General features: G+C 36.0%; 1 protein-coding gene across 2 annotated transcripts in view; it reads left to right on the top strand.

The window, feature by feature from the left end:
* The first annotated feature begins 1160 nt into the window (after positions 1-1160).
* The window catches only part of LOC145328324 (N-fatty-acyl-amino acid synthase/hydrolase PM20D1.1-like), a 30031-nt gene continuing 11729 nt past the window's right edge, over positions 1161-19462 (top strand). The window contains exons 1-7 of one of the 2 annotated variants that reach the window (XM_080171953.1): positions 1161-1238; positions 4011-4047; positions 4762-4807; positions 5284-5329; positions 5906-5971; positions 6643-6728; positions 7082-7208. In XM_080171953.1, coding sequence (XP_080028079.1) covers positions 1199-1238; positions 4011-4047; positions 4762-4807; positions 5284-5329; positions 5906-5971; positions 6643-6728; positions 7082-7208 — 448 coding nt within the window. In that variant the 5' untranslated portion in view covers positions 1161-1198. Of the gene's footprint in view, positions 1239-2207; positions 2365-4010; positions 4048-4761; positions 4808-5283; positions 5330-5905; positions 5972-6642; positions 6729-7081; positions 7209-19462 lie in introns of those variants that run through there. The other variant, XM_080171954.1, reaches the window with a different exon arrangement.

Genomic DNA, 19462 nt, shown 5'->3' with positions numbered 1-19462 from the left:
GGGGAGGGCGTTCAACGCCCCCCCCCCCCCGACCGTTAAGGGTAAATATAATATCAAATGTCTTTTCCCTTAGGATTTCTGGATGTCTCTCTACTTTGCTTTCTCTCTCTATTTATGTTATCATTTTTCTTTAACTATTCCCCGTCTTCTCTCCCCATTCCCTCCTCCACCCTTTTCGTGTCACCCCTTCTTTGTCCCCTCCCCCTGTCCTGTGTCCTCTGTTTATAGATTGACCGCTTAAGCTCGCTCAGAGCTAATGCATTTCGTCTCCGCCTCTCATTACCTTGAATTTCAACCTTTTTTCTAAGCAGCAAAAATAATAATAGAAATCTTTTAAATTTAGCAAAAAAAAATATTTTGCATATGCTTTTCATGAGCAGATTGAATTTATATTCTGCGTTAAAACGTATAGAGTTCATATTGCTTTTTGATCAGACATCTGATAAGTACATAAAATGTAATAGCCTAGACGAAGCTCATAATTGCAAAAAGATTTTTCACTTTTGGCTGTTATGTTCGGAATGTAGGGCAATAGAATACTAACGAAAAAGAAAGGAAATAATTTAGAGAGAGATAGATAAATAGAAAGAAAGAGAGAGAGAGAGAGAGAGAGAGAGAGAGATAGATGAAGGATCGGCGTTTTGCAGTTTTAAAAGTTTGTTAGTCTGACATGAATTTTAAGCATTTTAAGTGCAGTGAACTTTTCATATTTTGCAATAATTTCATATTAAGCCCTTTATAAATAGCGACTATGCCCCTAGAGGCCCAAAAGTTTATTATAAACACGTGAACGATTGATACAATCTATCAGTGTCCAAACTATCTAACCAATAGTTTAAAACATGTTGCATTTAACTTTTTTGACAAAATTTTTTTTATGATAAATTATCCTATTCTTCTGATGTTTTGAGCAATGATTCTTATTACAACAAGGTACAACATTTTAAGCAAAGCATCTTTATGATCAATCTCCTAACAAAATCCTGTATTCACAAACTTTTTCAATAAGTTCAAATAGAATATTGTTTGATATTCTGCTTATTTTTACACTATACAATTGTTTGTGTTCGTTTGTTCTACCGTTTGATAACAGAGATTCGCTGTTATGGATGTTGCCATCTATGTTTTAGTTCACATAATTTTTTACCTGAAAGCTATTTTTCTGATTTAGAATGAAAAATTTGAAAAATCTATAAAAATGTATGACGACGAAAAAATGTCTCCTTTTCGATATAAAGGTGAGAAAAATATTATTTTTATTTGGGCTTGGCTACTAAATAAAAATTACCAGTCAAAATACATTCTTTTATAACTTTTGAGTATGTTGAACATTTTGTTCCCCCCCCCCCCCCCCCCGTTTTTTTTTGTCTGTATTACACACTCATAAAGCTACAACCCCACGATTTAGGTGTCATAAAGTGTGTAAGAGAAGTGCCACTGATTTCAAATTTAGTTACTTTTCTCGTTTGCTAAGTATACTCAGGGGTAGCCAGTATACCCAACAATTCTACAAAAAAAAAAAAAAAAAACACACCAAACCTTATTGAGTATCTGGTGGTATATTTTTTTTTGTCATGTAACTGAAGAGGGATGGGAAAGAAGGGGAGGAAAAGGGGAAGGGATTTGTTGGGAAATTTCCTTTAGAGCTGTTTGTCAGAATATCATTCCCTTGTCCCTAAATATATACTTTGCACTGTCTACCTGTCTATCTATCTATCATGTATAAATAAATTCAATGTTGCTATGGACAGTAGACTCGAAAATAGACTTAAGTGGTTTTATGCACACTTCGAACTACTTCACTACGGGGGATAATTTATATGATAAACTAATTACAAGGGGTCCACTTTTAAAGAAACACCGCGCGGCAACCCTAACTGGATATGAACTAACCTAACTTAATATAACAATCAATAGTTTAAAACACAGGCGTGCACATGATTTTGTCAGTGGTGTGTAAATCTTGAGCGAATGAAAAATGGGGAAGCCCCCCCCCCCCCTAACCACTCAATGTTTAAAATAAATAATAAACAATGAATTTTATTAGGTATTTTATTCCGATGCTTGGACTCTCATACCTTATTTAACCTCTCCTAATTATCTTGTTTTTTTTCTAGTGAGATAGCTTATTCGAGTGTAAAATATTTTTTCTTTTTATTTTAGTTGTCTCTCTCCCCTTAGAGAGCAAATTAATCTCAAAAGTTAAAATGTTCAGTTATCAGCTGAACTTAAACGAGAGAAGACATTATTAAAATTATCATGTGAAAGATATAATTCTTTATTTGTTTATTCAAGTTAAAAATCAAATAATAAATGTATAAACAGTTAAAATGTTTAAAGCAAAAATAAATTTTGATTCTAGACGTAAGTTGTTTGAAGCTGTATAGCTTTTCTATAATTATTTTTTAGGTGTAATTAAAACTTTAAATATTTTAATTGATTCTTCTTTAATGATTTATGCTAAAATGTTCTGTTAAATATACTAGCGGCTGAGCCTCTAAATTAAAGAAGCTCTGTATTCGTAGGGGAAATAGAAATAAAAATGTCTAAAACAATCCTATGACTTGAAAGTAAATTTCCTAAAATGGAGACTTGTATTTAAAGAAAGATTGAGGGGACAGAAAAATAGCCTTAAACCACCATCAAAAAAAAAAGAATTTATCCTTAAATTGATTGAAGGCATTGTCTAATTAAATTGCTTTGAATTTTGTTTAATAAAAAAGATTGATGTACTAGAAATGTCAGTAAGTTTCGATGAAGTAAAGTTTAATTTATCTGCCATTTATACAAACCTAAATTTCTGAACTTTTTAACTATAAATATGTAGAATAGCGCCTTCATAGTTACAAATTGTCGTTTGAATGGGAATTTGTTCGTCTTTCAAAAAATCAGTCCTAACTGCTATCAAAGATAATCAGCCGACCATATTGACTCTTGGCTAATTTAGATTATCTGTCTATTCGGTTATTATTATTATTTTATTTCTGATTCTGATGGATTGTGTCATACTTGTTTTCATGAGGATATTAATAAAAGTTGATGTCTTTATGATGTCAAAGTTTAAGTTATTAATATCATGGATAAAGGGATAAAGAAGAAATGAATGTACTATTTTTTTCCCAGTCTCACAACAATTATCTAGAATACAACGTAGAACAATGTCTGTCTATCTGTCCGTCCGTCTGTCCCTTAAGATCTCGGTAACCACTCAACGGATCGGATTCTACTCTTCAGGGAATAATCTACTGGTCCTGTGGTGGTTTTAGGTTTTTTTCTTAGGGGGTGGGCCAACCCCCCAAAAAACAAAAAAATCCCCTCCATTTTTTAACGAATTTTGCAAATTCAAATTTTTTTAAACGAATTTTGCGAATTCGCGATTTATTCGCGTAAATTTGAGAAGATGTAATTATACATCTTGGGGCAAAACCCCTAGAGGCTAGGGGCGAAGCCGCTAGTAAATGTAGAATGTGATGTGAGCTTTTACAATTGATATTATTCTATTGATATATCAACCACTAATTGTAATCAAGAGAAGGAAAAATGTTGTGCATAATCATTTATAAGGGTTTGTACATCAATTTATATACCATTGACTTATACCTTTAGATCACTGCATAAATCAAATCTGCGCTGTATATTTTTATGTACGTTCGTTTTTACACGAGAAAAATAATTATCAATTGACAATTATGTCCGTAAATTGCTTAGCAAAACAAGTTAATATTAGAGTAGCTGCGCTTCTAAGAATAATTAAATTTAAATTAGTTATAAGTAGCTGTTAAAATCTGTTTGTTTGAGTAATCAATATTTATCTACTTACACGATAAGAATAATTTTTCTGCAAATAAACAGAAAAAAAAGTGTCTTTTAAACATTAATTTTTAACAATCAAATCATGTTCTATAAAGCTTATGATCTCTTAACTGCTACCTTAAAATGGATAACCTTATCGGTTCCGTAATTATCGAAATCTTAAGCTTTAGACTATAAAACCTACTACTTTATTTTAGGTGTCAGCGTCTGCTGTGGCCTTTGCTATTGTTCAAGGTAATACTTTTGTTCACAGAGGGAGGGAACAGTGGAGTGTAGATTGTATCGAAACCCCAAAGAGAGGGAAAGGGTTCATTGCATTGCATCGTAAATTATACTGTTTTCAAAAATGGGGTCTATCAAATATAAATACCTACTGTGCCATTTAACTTTTTATGATTAACAATAAATGTATGAGTATAGATGTATAACCCAGACAAAGATCTGGATCCAGTGTTTGGGAACTTTTTCGTCTGATAGCAAATTTATTGCTGCTTTTTGGTAGCGACTTGGCTGTGCTGATTTTTTCCAAAGCTATTGGCTAAGATTCCAAGATCCATATTGAGAGTCGGCACAGGGTACACGGGGTGGGGGCATACAGTTATTTAACCCCTTTACTCTCTATTTTTTTACTTTTATTGTATAATTTCTCCGAATAACCTAAAATCTGCTCTATACCAATATCAAATTTCTTGTTACTTTGGTATCAGGGAAACGGAAAAGTGATTCTGACAAATAAATCTAAGTGAAAATTTCCCCTCAACCCTCTTTCCTTTTTCTTCCCTTCTTACCCACTTCTCTTTCAGTTACACCAAAAATAAGTTTTACTCCAACTTTACTCCAACAAAATATTTAATATTCGGCAATTTTAAATATAATTAATTGGCTGAATAGCAGTCCCTGCTTTGGTAGATACAATATTAATTTATATATATATATATTCTTTTGTAGAAAAACCAGATTTATTTTCTGTGGTTCCATATGGTTAATATTTCTGGTAGGTTACAATTTTAACAAGGACGAATACCTTCATGAAAGAAAAGCTTGACAAATCAGTCAGACAAGATAGACAAACTAACGTTATCGAATATAGAGTAACACAATTCTTTTAGAAGTTTAAAAATTATTTTTCTTGAAAATAGAAGAAAATACAATAAATACTTTTTTAAAAGTAAAAGGATCTGTGTATGTGTGTCTTTGTATGGTTCCAATACAGTTTTCCTTAACAGTGAAGCCTTTCATAGGTCTTTGTAAGGTTTATAACTATTTTGGGAGGTTACCTCAAACCTACCAATAGAAATTACCCATTTGAAATACCCCAACCTCCCCCACAAAACATAATTTTTACTTTTTTTCTAAATTTTAAATCGGAGCGTCGATTCCCATCTAGAGCATCTAGGGCTGTAGCCTTTATTTAATGTATAACGAAACAAAACATATAAAAATGTTTTTAAATAATATTTATCATTTCAGACAATTATTGGTCTCCTCCTTGCTTTGTTAATAAATGCTGCTTTAGGTAAACTATTCTATAATATCATGAAATATAAAAAAATTTATAAAAAAGATTTTTAGTTAACATTTATAGTTTGAATTGATTAAACTTTCTAATAAGGAAAAATATGGGGTATAGTCCCTTTCGTGGCAACGCACCTTAAGGGGCGATTCTTCGTATTTTCACAGTAGCTTTTCTCCAATTTATAGCCCCTGCGGGGGGCTCTAACCATGAGGGGCCGATTGGCCTAACCCTGTGGGGCAATCACCTAACCCAATATAGCCTAACCTAAGCTAAGCTAAGCTAAAAGCAACTTTGAAAATAATACGAATCGCCCCTTAAGGGGTGTTGCCACGAAAGAGACTATACCCAAAATTTGTCTAGAGTAGTAATTTCAAGGAATAAAAATTAGTTAGATATATATAATCATAAAGATATAGTGAATTTTGTTGGTCAGTCACATGTAAATCAGTGTTTTAATTTGAAAAAGAAAAAAATAGAAAGATAACTTTAAGATTTTTAAGTTATTAAAATGTTGGACAACATACAGACCCAAGTTGTAGAACAGCTGACCTAAAAAATAATTGTTCTTTCTTATAGTGGAAGAAAAGTTCCATTTGCGAGAAATTTCCCCTGACCAATCCACAAGACTTGAAATTACACCAGGTTTGTAGTTTTCACAGGGAGGGGGGGGGGGCATTGGACGGTAGAATAAAATGGTACCCAAAGTGTAGAAACGTTGGATGCTTTATTAAATATTGATTGGATGGTACAAGTTGACAATGCTCAAACCTTTTATATGAAAATATCTCCAACTCCCCCCCACCCCCACTTCAAATTATTTTTTGAAGTGTAGAACTATAATAGCATTGTCTAAAAATGTCTTAAATTAACCTGATTTGTAAAAGCAACAATATTTGAATTCAGGGCTCAGCAGCCGCAGTCTTTTCTAAGCCCCAGAGAAATTTTTAAAAATCAACTGGAAGTCTAAACCCAACCAAAATATGGAAAATCCTTTTTTTCAACAAACATTTTAAAGAATCCAAACGGAATAAAGTTGAGACTTAGTCGTGATAACAGATCTTTAGTATAGATGTATATACAGACAACTACCTACCTTTCTTTTTCAAAGACATCTTTCATCTGTCTGCTTCTAAATTATTTTCTGCTACTTGGCTGTGTTAATATAAGCGACACAATTGGTTGATTTTCAATGACCCAATAGAAAGGTTGCACAAGGCAGTTGCGATGGGGAGATACAGTTATTTAACCCTTTCCACCTCTAGTGTTTTTGATAGACGCACGACTGTCGAGCCCTGTTTAAATATTTTTTTTAGATCTAAAGAAAACCTGGGGAGACAAGCTGGGGAAGTCTATATCAGTTCAGACAATATCATATGGCTCTGATAATAAAAGCTTAGATGTAAGTTTATCTTTTTATCTAACTATCCATTTATTTATCTATCTATATATAGGTACAGAAAAATCATAAATATAGGAAAATATGAACTTTTGGGATAGGTTATGGAATTTTTTTAATACAAAAAGGGTAGGGAAAATGTAACAACTTATATAGAAACTTTTATTAAATCCTTATCGGGTTGTAGAATACAATATTTATTCGCATTTTCTTTAAGTATATGTTTCAAAAAGTCATAAAGTTCAAAATAGATTTTTCTTTATGAATTTTGTTTACCTTACCAGATGTTTTATCTATCAATCTATATATTCTATGACTATTATCTATCAACAAATCTACCAATTTTCAAATTTCAGGCTTTATTAGAACTTCATGAAGTGTTGAAAACCGAATTTCCTGAAGTTTTTACTTCTCAATTTGTTGAAGTTACCATTGTAAATGAATACAGCTTGCTTTTGGAAGTACAAGGATCTACTTTTACAGGTGACACTAAGAGTATCTATCTATATGTTATCAATATATTTATATATGTTTAAGATTGACTATAGACTTTCTGAAATAGATTTTCTGAATGGACATAAGTATAGAAAAAACGAATAGACTGGGGGCAGGGGAATATTCAAAATCCAAAAAAAGTGGGGCTATTTGATATGATCACTTATTAACTAAAAAAAATCTAAAATGATATCAAGAAGTTCAGATCTAAGCTAAATAGATAAAAAATGGCAAAGTTTCCTTTTTTTGGTATTCTCTTCAAATTTAGGATATTTTTTTTTATCGAATATACTCTCTCCTTTAAGTGCCAAAAGGGTAAAACCTTTGAAAAATACCTTACAATAAAATTTCTTGTCAATGTTTTTTGAGATATTAAAAATTTTGAAGATTCAATTTGGTTGTATTCTGGAAGTTAAACCAATCCTGAATTTTTAAAAAAGGTGGTCTCTAATCCCCTTCTACGCCCCATGTAAACACCCTTCCTAATCGACAATAGTGAACGGAAGTAATATGATATTACATGGTGTTTATACAATTTCAATTCTTTTTGTTTGGCAAATGATAATAAATATAATTGTGTAAAAAGAGACAAAATTATCTTACAATACTCAATAATTAGAAAAGATTGCTTCTAATCTTTTAGTCAAAATATTGAAGCGTCTCCAATGAATTTAGGGAATACCAAAATGAAAAGTTATTATTTTCAATATTTTGTTTCTTATATAAAGTATAAAAGACTTTAAAAAATTTAGTCAACTCTAAGTCTATAATATCCAGTAACGTTTTTCTTGACTGTTTCGAATTCACACTAAATGTCCAATAATAGTAGTAACTTGATATGGGTTTCATACACAGCGACAAATAAACACTACAGCAAATATTCATGTATTATTGTTTTACAAAATTAGTAATTTCTTATCGATATGTTATAGGTCTTATTGCTGAATTTTAATGCATTTACATAATCATTTTGTGCTGTCTTTCTTTACTTTTTAATTTTTCTATAACTGCTAGTCACAAGTTCTCATAGAACTATATACTTTGTTTCTTTTAATTCAAAGAACATTTATTTTGTTTTAAGAATAAAACACCATAATAAAACACTATAAGAAACATTTCTCACCTGTCTGAGAAAGCTCAGGGATTTAAAGGAATAAGACAATGGCCAATAAATTAGTGTACATCCCCAACATAAATACCCAAAATTAACCCTCTTTTAGGTTATAATTAGTGGTTGAAACGTTTGAACACTCAACTTAACAAAGTTATAAAAAGATCCCAAAGATGTTAAGCCAACGAATAAGAAAACATTATTATAAAACTTTTGGTTTTTTGACTAGTGTAATAAATAGCCCATTGCCCCCCCCCCACTCTCTCTCTTTGAGTGAAGCTACTCAATAATTTGATTGTCGATCATGCCGTCTGTAAATAGGAAAGGTTTTTCTCTGCTAGTACATAGTAGTTTTCAATTTAACTCACGACCGTTGCTCAAAACAAAGCGCATCCGCTCGTTAAAAAAGTAAAAAATTCAATATGTTTAAAATGGACGTACGGACGTTCTTGTAATGATTATAGAGTTGCTACGCTTTCTAAATCGTACCTAACTACTACAGGAATCACCATGCAAAGTTTGAAATCGATAGGAAAATTCTAACATGCCTAAATTAACGTAAAAAAGCTATCCGTTACGGACGGACCGACCCTAATTATAGAAAAGATTCGCTTTTTAAAAAGTACGTCAAAATAAAACGCCCTTTAATTAATCAATTTTTGTCCGGACTTCTATAAATTATTAATATTTAATGTATTTATATATGAATCCGTCTAATTTATTTGGCCAATTTTATATGGATGTTGTTATCCTTGTTATTAAATTAGAAACTTTAATCATTACGTAATACGTAACCACTATAAATATTTGAATATACTTGTTATGAATGGATTTAAACAAAGATTTCTTTTATTTGAGTAAGTCGTTCCTTCAGTCTACCAGTCAATAACGGACAGCTTTTATAGTCTATGCGTCACCTTACAGCATGCTGTTTTTTTTTTAACTTTTTGTTACGTATAATATGATAATCCAAGTTTTTTTTTAAAAATTAGGTTTGGTTGGTAAGTCTTCTATCCGTAACTCTTGTTGTTTATTTAGGCATATTATAATTTTCTTATTGATTTCCAACTTTGTATGCTGATTTCTTTAACATTTGGGTATGTTTCAGAAAACGTAGGACCTCTTTATTTAGACGAAAAGGATAATAATATCTCATGAAAAATTGTTGTAAAAAATCATCATGTTTTAAATGGACGTACGGACATTATGAAAACGATTATTTCCTTTCTAAATCGTACCCAACTAATACGGGAATCACCACACAATGTTTGAAATTGATAGGACAACTCTAACATGCCTAAACTAACGATAAGAGTTACCTGTTACGGACGGACGGACCGGCAGACCCTAATTATCTTTCTAGCAACATTTCTTTTTATGATATAACAATTCTATGATTTTTTTTGGCATGTTAGAAGTGTCCTATTTATTTCAAAATTTCATGAAGATTCATAAATATCTTTAATCTGAAATGTTGAGTACTTTCATTAATTCTTAATTCAGAGTCAGTCTGACCGTCTGTTTGTCTGGGACAGTTAGCTCTTTTCGTTAATATAAACAGGTGTAAATTGTCCAATCAATTTCAAACTTTTCATGATGATTCCTATATTAAATTATCATGACACTCTACTTGTTTTAATGTTCGTTTGTCGTACCATTTTAGAGCTTCGATTTAATGGATGTTGTCATCCTTGTTTAATCATCATCTGGAATGTACGTCAATCTATCGTCCATATTTGCATAGGATAAAATTTATTTATAAGGGTATTAATACATATCATTGATTACTGTAATTTAAAATCTTATTTTTAAAGTAGCTTCGCCCCAAAATATATAATCTGTATGGGTTGTTTTGTCCCGCCATTTATAATGTAACTCCTACTTTTTTGTCAGGGATCTAAAGGGATAAGACAATGAAATATAAATTTTTATAAAAATGCAATAATTAAACACAAAATTACCCCTTCTGTAGATCACAATTAGTGGTTGAAACATTCGGACATTTAATTTAATGCACCAACCAATCAAATTCAATAGAAGTCTCCAAAACTGAATAAAACATTATTATATTGGAGACTAATTTAAAAACAGCACAATGTCCCCTCCCGTCGTTTTTTTAATGTTCTAAGCGAAGCATATTTACAAGCAAGTCTTAAAAGATTGGTATATCCATAATAATTACCCTTTAATTAATTAATTTTTGTCCGAACTTGACATTTAATGTCCTATTACTCTACATGTGTTTATGTGAGTGTATTTGATTTATTGAGCTATGCTTTTATGAATGTTGTTATCCTTGTTTAATTAGAAACTCAACTTGTTTAGTTATCTCAAGTTTATATTCTAACAAGGATTACAACATCCATAAAAGTGAAGCTCTGAAACAATAGGACAAACAAACATTAACACTTGTAGAATATCAAAACTAAATAAATTTAATATAAATGTATATGTCTAAATAAAATTGTAAGTATATTTTTGGCAAAAATGCTTAAATACAGGATAATGTGTAAGGCCATGTTTACATTCTTAGGACTTGATTATAGAGATGAATTGCTTATATCATTGTACCTTGTTGTAATGGGTAAAAATCAGGATAATTATATCATATAGTAAAATTTGCTGTCAAAATTTAAAAAAAATAGCATGTTAAAATGGACGTACTGACTTTCTGTTAACGATTATAGAAATGCTACGTTTCCTAAATCATACCTAATTGTTATAGAAATAATCATACAAGGTTTGATATCTGTTAAAAAAATTATAACATGTTTAAATTAACAAAAAAGCTATCCGTTAAGGACGGACCGACCCTAATTATAGAAAAGCTTCGCTTTTTAAAATAGACGTGCAGAGTAAAATGAGACAAATTAACAAGGACATTCCTGATTCATGGACGTAGATAATAATTTGTGTGATGAGATGTTAAATCACATAAATAATACACAATTTTTAAGATAATTTATGTACTAAAATATGGCTCAAGAGGCAGAGATCTTTTTTTTTTGTTGTAAAAGTTTTAAAATCAAAATTTCTTCTATTTTACTTTTAAATGTTATGTTGTTTGAAGATCATTTTTATAATGTAGCTGCGCTGCCAACTTAACATAACATCTTGTATTGGTATTCTCCTCATTATTAATTACATTACTCCTCCCCCTCGTAAAGTTAAGGATCTGAACATAAATTTTATTTTAATTTGTCCTAAAAATGTGGAAAATATGCGATATCAGTGGCATGTGTTAGGATTGTGTAGAAGGGTGTCAACGCCCCCCTTAAAACTAATATTGGGAAGGCCTGTCTTTCACTTTTTTCAATCGCTAACGGTTGCACCAACTCCTGGTGAATCACTGTGCACGCCACTGCTTTTTTTTAGATATTTTCATAGAAAAGTTGATCAGTAGATTTAGAAAATCTTAGCTAAAACTTGAATTGAATTATAATTCGATATGATTTTCATAAAATAATAATTTTTTAAAAAGGTATAAGAAAAAAATTATCTTTAGCTTGTTTATGCTAATATGCTAGTATGGTAATATATATGTTTATTTGAAATTCATCTGCTTTTCCTAATTACATTAACTCCCCAACTCTAATTTTCATACAGGAAGTGTTTTATTGTCCAAAATTTTTCTGTCAAGGATAACTAACAAACAAGTTTTAAAAGTTAATAGCATTAAATGTGAACACAAAATAACGCATAGGGTCCTGCAGGGTAAATGCTCTATTGAAAGTACCAGAAACATTTTTGGTCCATGTGAGGGAAAATATCCCAAATTATTTTTATTTTTTAATCCTTTTTTTAAACCTAATTAAAAAACACTCTACTAAAAAAACTAATTCTAAAGCACTATAATTAAAAGTGCTGAGTTTGCATGAAAGGTATGACTTTAATTTTTAACCTGATGGTATAAATTATTGAAAACTGCAGTCTGCACCTGTTTCTTGTAATTTCATCCTTACTCAGGGATACAGGGATAAGTAAATCAAAAATAAATTGTTTCCACTAAAATTATTTAAATCTTAACCCTTACAGATCGGGCCCCTATTCCCACCTTAATAGATCGGGGGGGGGGGGGGGGGGTCATATTGACCCCCCCCTCTATCTCGGCTCCTGTTACAGATAAAGACGTAAAATTTTTTTCTGGTGGTTCATGTGTATTTTTAGAGAAAATTACTTTTTCTAGTCATAGCAGTCAGACCGCTCCTTAGCCGCTTTTTAGCGGCCAGCCGCTAAATATTAAAACAGCTGTAGAGCGGCCAATTTTGCAGCTAGGATGACCAAATTTTAGGACGAACTTTTATTTTTCATAACAAAAAAATTACTTTTTCTGATCATCGCCGAAAAACGGCAAATAACGGAAACCGCCATTTTCGGCGGTTACGGCGGTAAAACGGCGGTTGGCAGCGCCAATTAATATTTTTATCTGTTTATTGTTGCTCAAGGATGTACCAAAAAAAATTATAGGTCTCCAGCTGTAATAGAAGCCACGATATTCATGATATATGTTTGTAGTAAAAGCCGGACAAAAATCGGTCATAAGTCGGTCAGGGAGCTGTCAAACGGTCATTTTCTCAGAAGGTCATTGTGTTGGAATGATTTTCTTGTATTCCCTGGCAAGTTCGAACCCATTAATTCCCTTTTCCTTACACCAGAGAATGAGTGTGTTACGCGGCATTCCTAACTATCTCCGCGCTTCGCTTGTAAACAAACAAAGGCGCGCACATTTTTTCCTTGTTGATTCCCATGTGAAGAGCTACGTGAATAAAAATAATGTATTGGATGGATATACATGCGCTCTAATCCGTGGAAGATCTCAAATAAGCCTTCCTGCTTAGTTTGACATCATAATGTGGTAAGAATTTATCTTAATTCTTAATAATAAGTGTAGTATGGTATATTTTTACGAAGAAATTTAAAACATTAATTTTTCAACAAATAGACCATTTAACTGCTAACTTTTGACATACGAATATTTTCCTTAATTTTATTGATCATTTGAATCTAAAATTATCAATTTCTGATGCCATTTAATATGTTTCGTGCCAATTTAAAGTTTTTTAGAAATTTTATGTTTTTAATTAAATTGAAATCACACAACCTCGATATACAAAAATAATAAACCATTAATGCTATGTAATTAATCTTTATATTTTTGTTTTAGATTCACCGTTTTCATGGTAATAAATACACATTTGTAAACATTCACATGTTGGTCATTCGGAGGGCTTGGAGATTAAGATTTCGTGTACGGCAAGGCATGCGTACCGAAACAATGAAAACGAGACAGAACAGATGCGGCTAAGAAAATATCTGTGAAGTTTTGTGAATGTGTTGGTTGTGATACCTTACCACACACTATTATAATCGTAATCAGTACAGTTAATTATTGTGACAATCATGGGTCCTAAAAAGAATAAAGGCGCTCAACTGGGACTACGGCTGCGCCCAGCCGTCGAGGCCCTAACCAGTGAACTAGATAAAGTGATGAAGTTGGTCAGTGAATCTTCAGAGCTTGATGTTAGACATTTCACTAAGGAGTCAATCCTTGTCCATGACAAGTTCGAGACATTCGATAGCATTATGGTCGGTTTTAGCAAGCTTGGTGTGAGAATCCAAGAGCTTGAGGAGTTTAGTGACATTTATTCTAATATAATTACTGTGCAAAAAGATTATAACGCTCTGAAAGATGCTCTAGATGCTATGGAGGAGCTTAGTGACATTCAAAGTGTTGTTGATTTAGTTGGTGATAATTTGCCTGACCATAAGGCTGAACTATATGATCGTTGCTTAAAGATTGTGAAGGTTATTAAAGGGTCATACTTTCCCTTACCAGAACCAATTATAAACACTTTGTCTGCTTTGATGAAACGGCTGGCCGAGGTTAAGCTTGAACCTGTGAAGCCGCCTACAACGACGGCGGGTGCTTCGACAGCATCGCCATTTGTGTCGCCGTTTGGCACACCACAGTTCGGCACCGGTTCTATGTTCACGCCAGGATATATGAATCGTGTCGATGAACGTCTTCTTCCAAGCTTTGACGGCTCAGAGTCAGCCTACGTAAGTTTCAAGGACAATTTTAAAAAGCTTACCGTAGGACAGGACCCGTCATATTTACAGTTATTGTTGAGCAGTGAAAAGGTCTGCAAAAATAAAGAGTTAAGACTTCAGTTAATTCAGATTCAATCACATGAATCTCAATGGGCTTACCTCGACGCACGTTTTAAGTCCAAAACACGTCAGATGCTCTGCCTTTTCAACCAATGGGAGAAGAAGCCTAAACCGTCGGACTCCAACCAGATTGTGACAGTCTTAGCAGAGTTTGGTGGTGCAGTTAGCCAGCTCGAGCAGCTGACTAAAGATGATGATGATGAGGAAGTCACCACAAGCCAGTGGTTGACCATTATTCTTTTGGAAATGTTATCCAAAAAGTTGCCACGTGATTTCCAGGACAAGCTCAACCTGGCGTTGGGCTCGATGGATACCCCAAATATTCCTAAGCTGTTGAAGATTATAGAGGAACAGCGTGGCGCCATTTTGATGAGGTGTTCAATCGATGTAGACACCCCCTCCAAGAAGAAAGGTAATCCTGCGGCCGCAGCTACAGCCGTTGGTAAACCTGGGTCTCCAGCTAAGACCAAGAAGAAACAGCCTTGCCCGTCGGAAGGTTGTAACTCTGATCACCTGTTGTTTAAGTGCTCCAAGTTTAGGGATATGTCTGTTCCTGAACGCAAAGTCTTCATCAAGAAGATAGGCGCCTGTTTGCTCTGCTTACAAAAAGGGCATCGGGTGGCCGATTGTCCCAGAGCCGATAAGCTTGGCAGCTGTACCATTGACAGTTGCAACCAGCCTCATAATTCATTATTACATGAATCAGTTGCTAGTGGACAAGTTGCGGCAGTGTATGAATCACAATTGTTTAGCAAGAACAATTTTATGCTGATGTTGCAGCAGGTCCCGGCGTTGGCGGCTGACAAACGTCAAGTCACCGTCAATGCCATGTGGGACAGTGGAGCAAATTTGACGTTGATTTCTAGAAGCATTGCCAAGAAGTTAGAGTTGCCATCAACTGGTCGCACAGCTACTATTTCTCTGGCAGATGGAAAGAGCCAAGCATGTCCTACAGTCAAGATTTGTTTGGTTGACCGCAACCGGAATTCACATATTCTGGAGGCGGCGGTAGTGCCCAGCATTGGTACTGAAGAAGGGTTGCGTTCTATTGATCCTACAGCCGCCGCCGACATTTTCAACATGAAGCCTGATAATTTTTCTATGGTCGACGGCAAGATTGATGTTTTAATCGGCCATTTAACACCAGCTATGTTCCCGTGTGCAGATAAAATGGTTGGTGATTCTAGACTGTACAGAAGCTTATTTGGTACAGGCTATTTAGTTGTGTCTGCAGATGGCAGGACTGTTGCTAATCCTGTCGCCTGTAAAGCTGTGAAGTTGGAGGTCAGCAAGATGGAGTTCCTGAGTACTGAGAGTTTGGGAATACAGCCGCCATCAATGTGCAGCGGTTGTAAGAACTGCCGTCATTGCGCCGCCATAGCCGCCGGGCAGTCCGCCTTGGATGTGCGTAAGCGGCAGCTGATTGAAGAAGGTCTGACATTAGATCTTGAGAACCATATTTGGACGGCTTCATATCCCTACAAGCAGCCGCCAAGTGTGTTATTTGACAATTCAAAGCAGGCCTATAAGATCTGCTTACGTGACCGGCAGAGAATGATTAAAAAAGGTGAATACAGCACCTTCTGCCAAGTGTTTCAAGAAGCTGTGTCTCGTGGAGTGTATCAGAAAGCTTCGCCAGAAGACCTAGCTTATACTAAGCCCGTGTATTATTCGAGCCTAGTCTGCGCATATAAAGAGTCTATTTCCACGCCCTTGAGGATATGCGCCAATTCTAGCCTCTGCTGCAAGGGGCTAAGCCTCAATAGTATTATGATGGACGGCCCAGTTCCATTATATACTCTGATGCACAATCTTATCCGGTTCAGAAGTTATAAGTGTGCATTCGTGGCTGATATTCAGAAGTTCTATAATTCATTATTAGCTACCTATGAAGATTCTCAGCTGAAACGTGTTTTTTTCGCTGATACAGTTGATGGAGAGCCAGAGGTCTACCTTACCAAAACCATCAACTTTGGTGAGGCCTTGGCTGGAGATATGGCCGTGACCGCCCTCAGACTCACTGGTCGTATTTTTGGTGGACGTTCCCAGCAGGATGTTCAAGATGTTTATGGATCTGAGAAGATTAGAGGTTGTGACGTTGTAGCCCAGCAGGATGTGTGGAGAGATGTTCAGCAACCACTCAGTTCTGAATTTGTTTTGTATCAAGATCCTCCATCGGTCAAATTGGAGACTTGTACTTACGTGGATGACTGTTTGAGCGGTCATAACAGTAAACCTGAAGCTGTCCAGCTGGTCCAAGAGCTGGAGGATATGATTGCACCTGGCAATTTCAAGTTTAAATCTGTTGTTTATTCTGGAGATGATGTTGACAGTGTAAAAGTTCTGGGCCTCGTTTGGGACCCTAAACAGGATAAGTTGTTCCTACCTGTCAGAGCCAACCACGGCGAGAAGATTAAGGGTAGAAAGTTACTAGAGGATCTGGACCTGGAGGATCTCTGGAGAAGTCTACCTGAGTTCATAACTAAACGTGAAGTTTGGAGAATTGTGCAACAACTTTATGACCCAATGGGTCTAGCAGCGCCATTGCTGCTTAAGTCCAAGCTTTGTCTGCGCTCAGTTTGCATACATGGATGTAACTGGGATGATGTTATACCTGGAGAGTTGAGGTCGGAGCTCGTGTCCAGCCTCCAGGACCGTTCGGCACTTGGAAATGTGTCGTTCAGACGTTCGATGGTTCCTGATAAGCCGTTGGGGCTTCCAATGCTTGTTGGTTTCTGCGATGCATCTAACCAGGCCTATGCAGCCATCACCTACCTGAGATGGCCAGTTCCTGGAGGATATGATGTAGTTTTGTGTTGCGCCAAGTCACGTGTCGCACCAGTGAAGATTGAGTCTATACCAAGGTTAGAAATGCTTAGTTGTCTAATTTTGGCCAGGCTTGTGGATACTGTAGCCAGAGCTCTACCTTTCAACATTTCTGGCAAAGTATTTTTTAGTGATAGCAGCTGTGCCCTAGCTCAGCTATCCAGTGACAGTGTTATGTTAAATGTTTTTAACAGTCATCGTGTTTCCGTGATACAACAGTTGACGAGCCCTGAAGATTGGAGATGGGTTCCAACCCAACACAACATCGCCGATCTGGCGACGCGTGGTTTGTGTACGATTGAGGATGTACAACCTGGATCTACATACCAGGAAGGTCCAAGCTGGTTGCGCCTGGAACAGGACCAGTGGCCCGTTAAGACGGCGGGTGAGGTAAATGCATCCATTCCCGAGAGCGAGCTAAATCCCAAGATGGCGAAGCTCAAGGTAATGTTCACACAGGTAGTGGACAACGATTTCTGGAGGTCCCTGGCAAGAAGGACCTACAGGCAGGCGAGGAGGACTGTGGCCGCAGTTCTTAAGGCTGCCAACTGCTTTAAAACGCTGCTTATCAAGAAACGTGGCATTACAACAATTGAGGATGATGTTAGCAACAATGATAGTTCTAAGCATTATGAGAACTATACTTTCACAAATACATACATGGATTCTGTTTGTGACCTGTTTTTGACTTCCTTCAACCAAGAGAAGGAGATGACCATGGACGCCGAGGGGAAATTCGACTCCCTTCAACCGTATCATCACAAGGTCCAGGTTTGTTGGCCCATTGTGGGTCATGATGGATGTTATCCTCTTAGGACATTTACAATATTGAAAATGTCCGGGAGAGGAGATGAGGCTCTTGAGGCCGCTGCTGGAGGCCCCAGGAAGATTATGAAGGACAGCCCAGGTGTTGTCTTGCTCAGCCGCCACAACAGGCTGGCGCGGCTCATCCTTCAACAGTCCCACGATGAATTGGGGCATGGAGGCCATCGTAAGACGTTGGCGCAAAGCCGCAGGTATGCATGGATCACACATGGCCGCATGGAGGCTATGAAAGTGGTCAAGAGTTGTGCTGCATGTTCCATTGAATATGCCAAGCGTTCGAGTCCCGCTAATATTCTGCCAGATCGTGTCGAGCCCTCTGTGCCCTTCAAGGAGGTGCATATGGACCTTGCGGGGCCGATCGAAGTTACGAAGCCTGGCGTTGGTACCAGGAGTTCCAAGACCAAGTACAAGGTTTGGTTGTTGATTGTGGCCTGTAGATTTACACAGGCTGTGTTTGTTGATGTGTTGACTGATTATTCAACTGAAGCCGTGCTGGTCGGCTTGAGAAAACTTCAGGCGTTTTACAATATGCCTAGAAGGGTTACCACAGACAGAGGCACCAATATGGCCGGTGCCAAGCGAATTATGGATGAACTTTTGAAGGATACCCGAATGCATTTTGAATGGCATCTGGTGCCCACCGCAGCACACTCGTTCGTGGGTACTGTGGAGAGGCAGGTTGGGCTGGTCAAGCGTGTGTTGAACAAGAAGTTGGCTGGTGCTACTGTAACCTTCAATGATTTATTGGTGTTGTGTGCTGAGACTGCACGAGTCCTGAATTCTAAGCCATTGACCTATGCCACCCAAGGAGATGACGTCAATTGCTGGAGAATAATTTCACCTGCTGATCTGTTAGGCGGCAGGACCAACGATGCAATCTGCACCTTTGAGACAGGTTGTAAAGAGCCCATCACCAGGAGGCTGGAGAACTTGGAGGAGTTGACCCGTCAGTTCCATCAGGTGTACAAGGAGCAGCTCATGCCTGAGCTACTCAAGTCCGTCAAGTGGCGCAGCAACAAGGTGCTGCTCGAGCCGGGAGACGTGGTGCTGATCGACGATAGCACAAATTTGATGAAGAAGTTCAGATTGGGGCGTGTGGAAGAAGTGCGCCCAGGTGGGAGGACCGTGGTTTGCAAGTTCAAATTATCAGATGACGCAGCCGCCACGAGTAACGAGACTTCCGCAAGATGTCTGCTCAAGATCAATCTACCCAAAGTTTAGTATAAGTATCGTTCTTGTTTAACTTTGAATTTTATTTTTACGGTAGATTTATCAGATATTTTTTTTCGAAAGACAAAAAACGCAAATT

The sequence above is a fragment of the Acartia tonsa genome, chromosome 9 (assembly GCF_053477335.1).
Source record: "Acartia tonsa isolate MP-2025a chromosome 9, ASM5347733v1, whole genome shotgun sequence".
Lineage (NCBI taxonomy): Eukaryota > Metazoa > Arthropoda > Copepoda > Calanoida > Acartiidae > Acartia > Acartia tonsa.
This window is presented reverse-complemented; position numbering and strand designations above follow the sequence as displayed.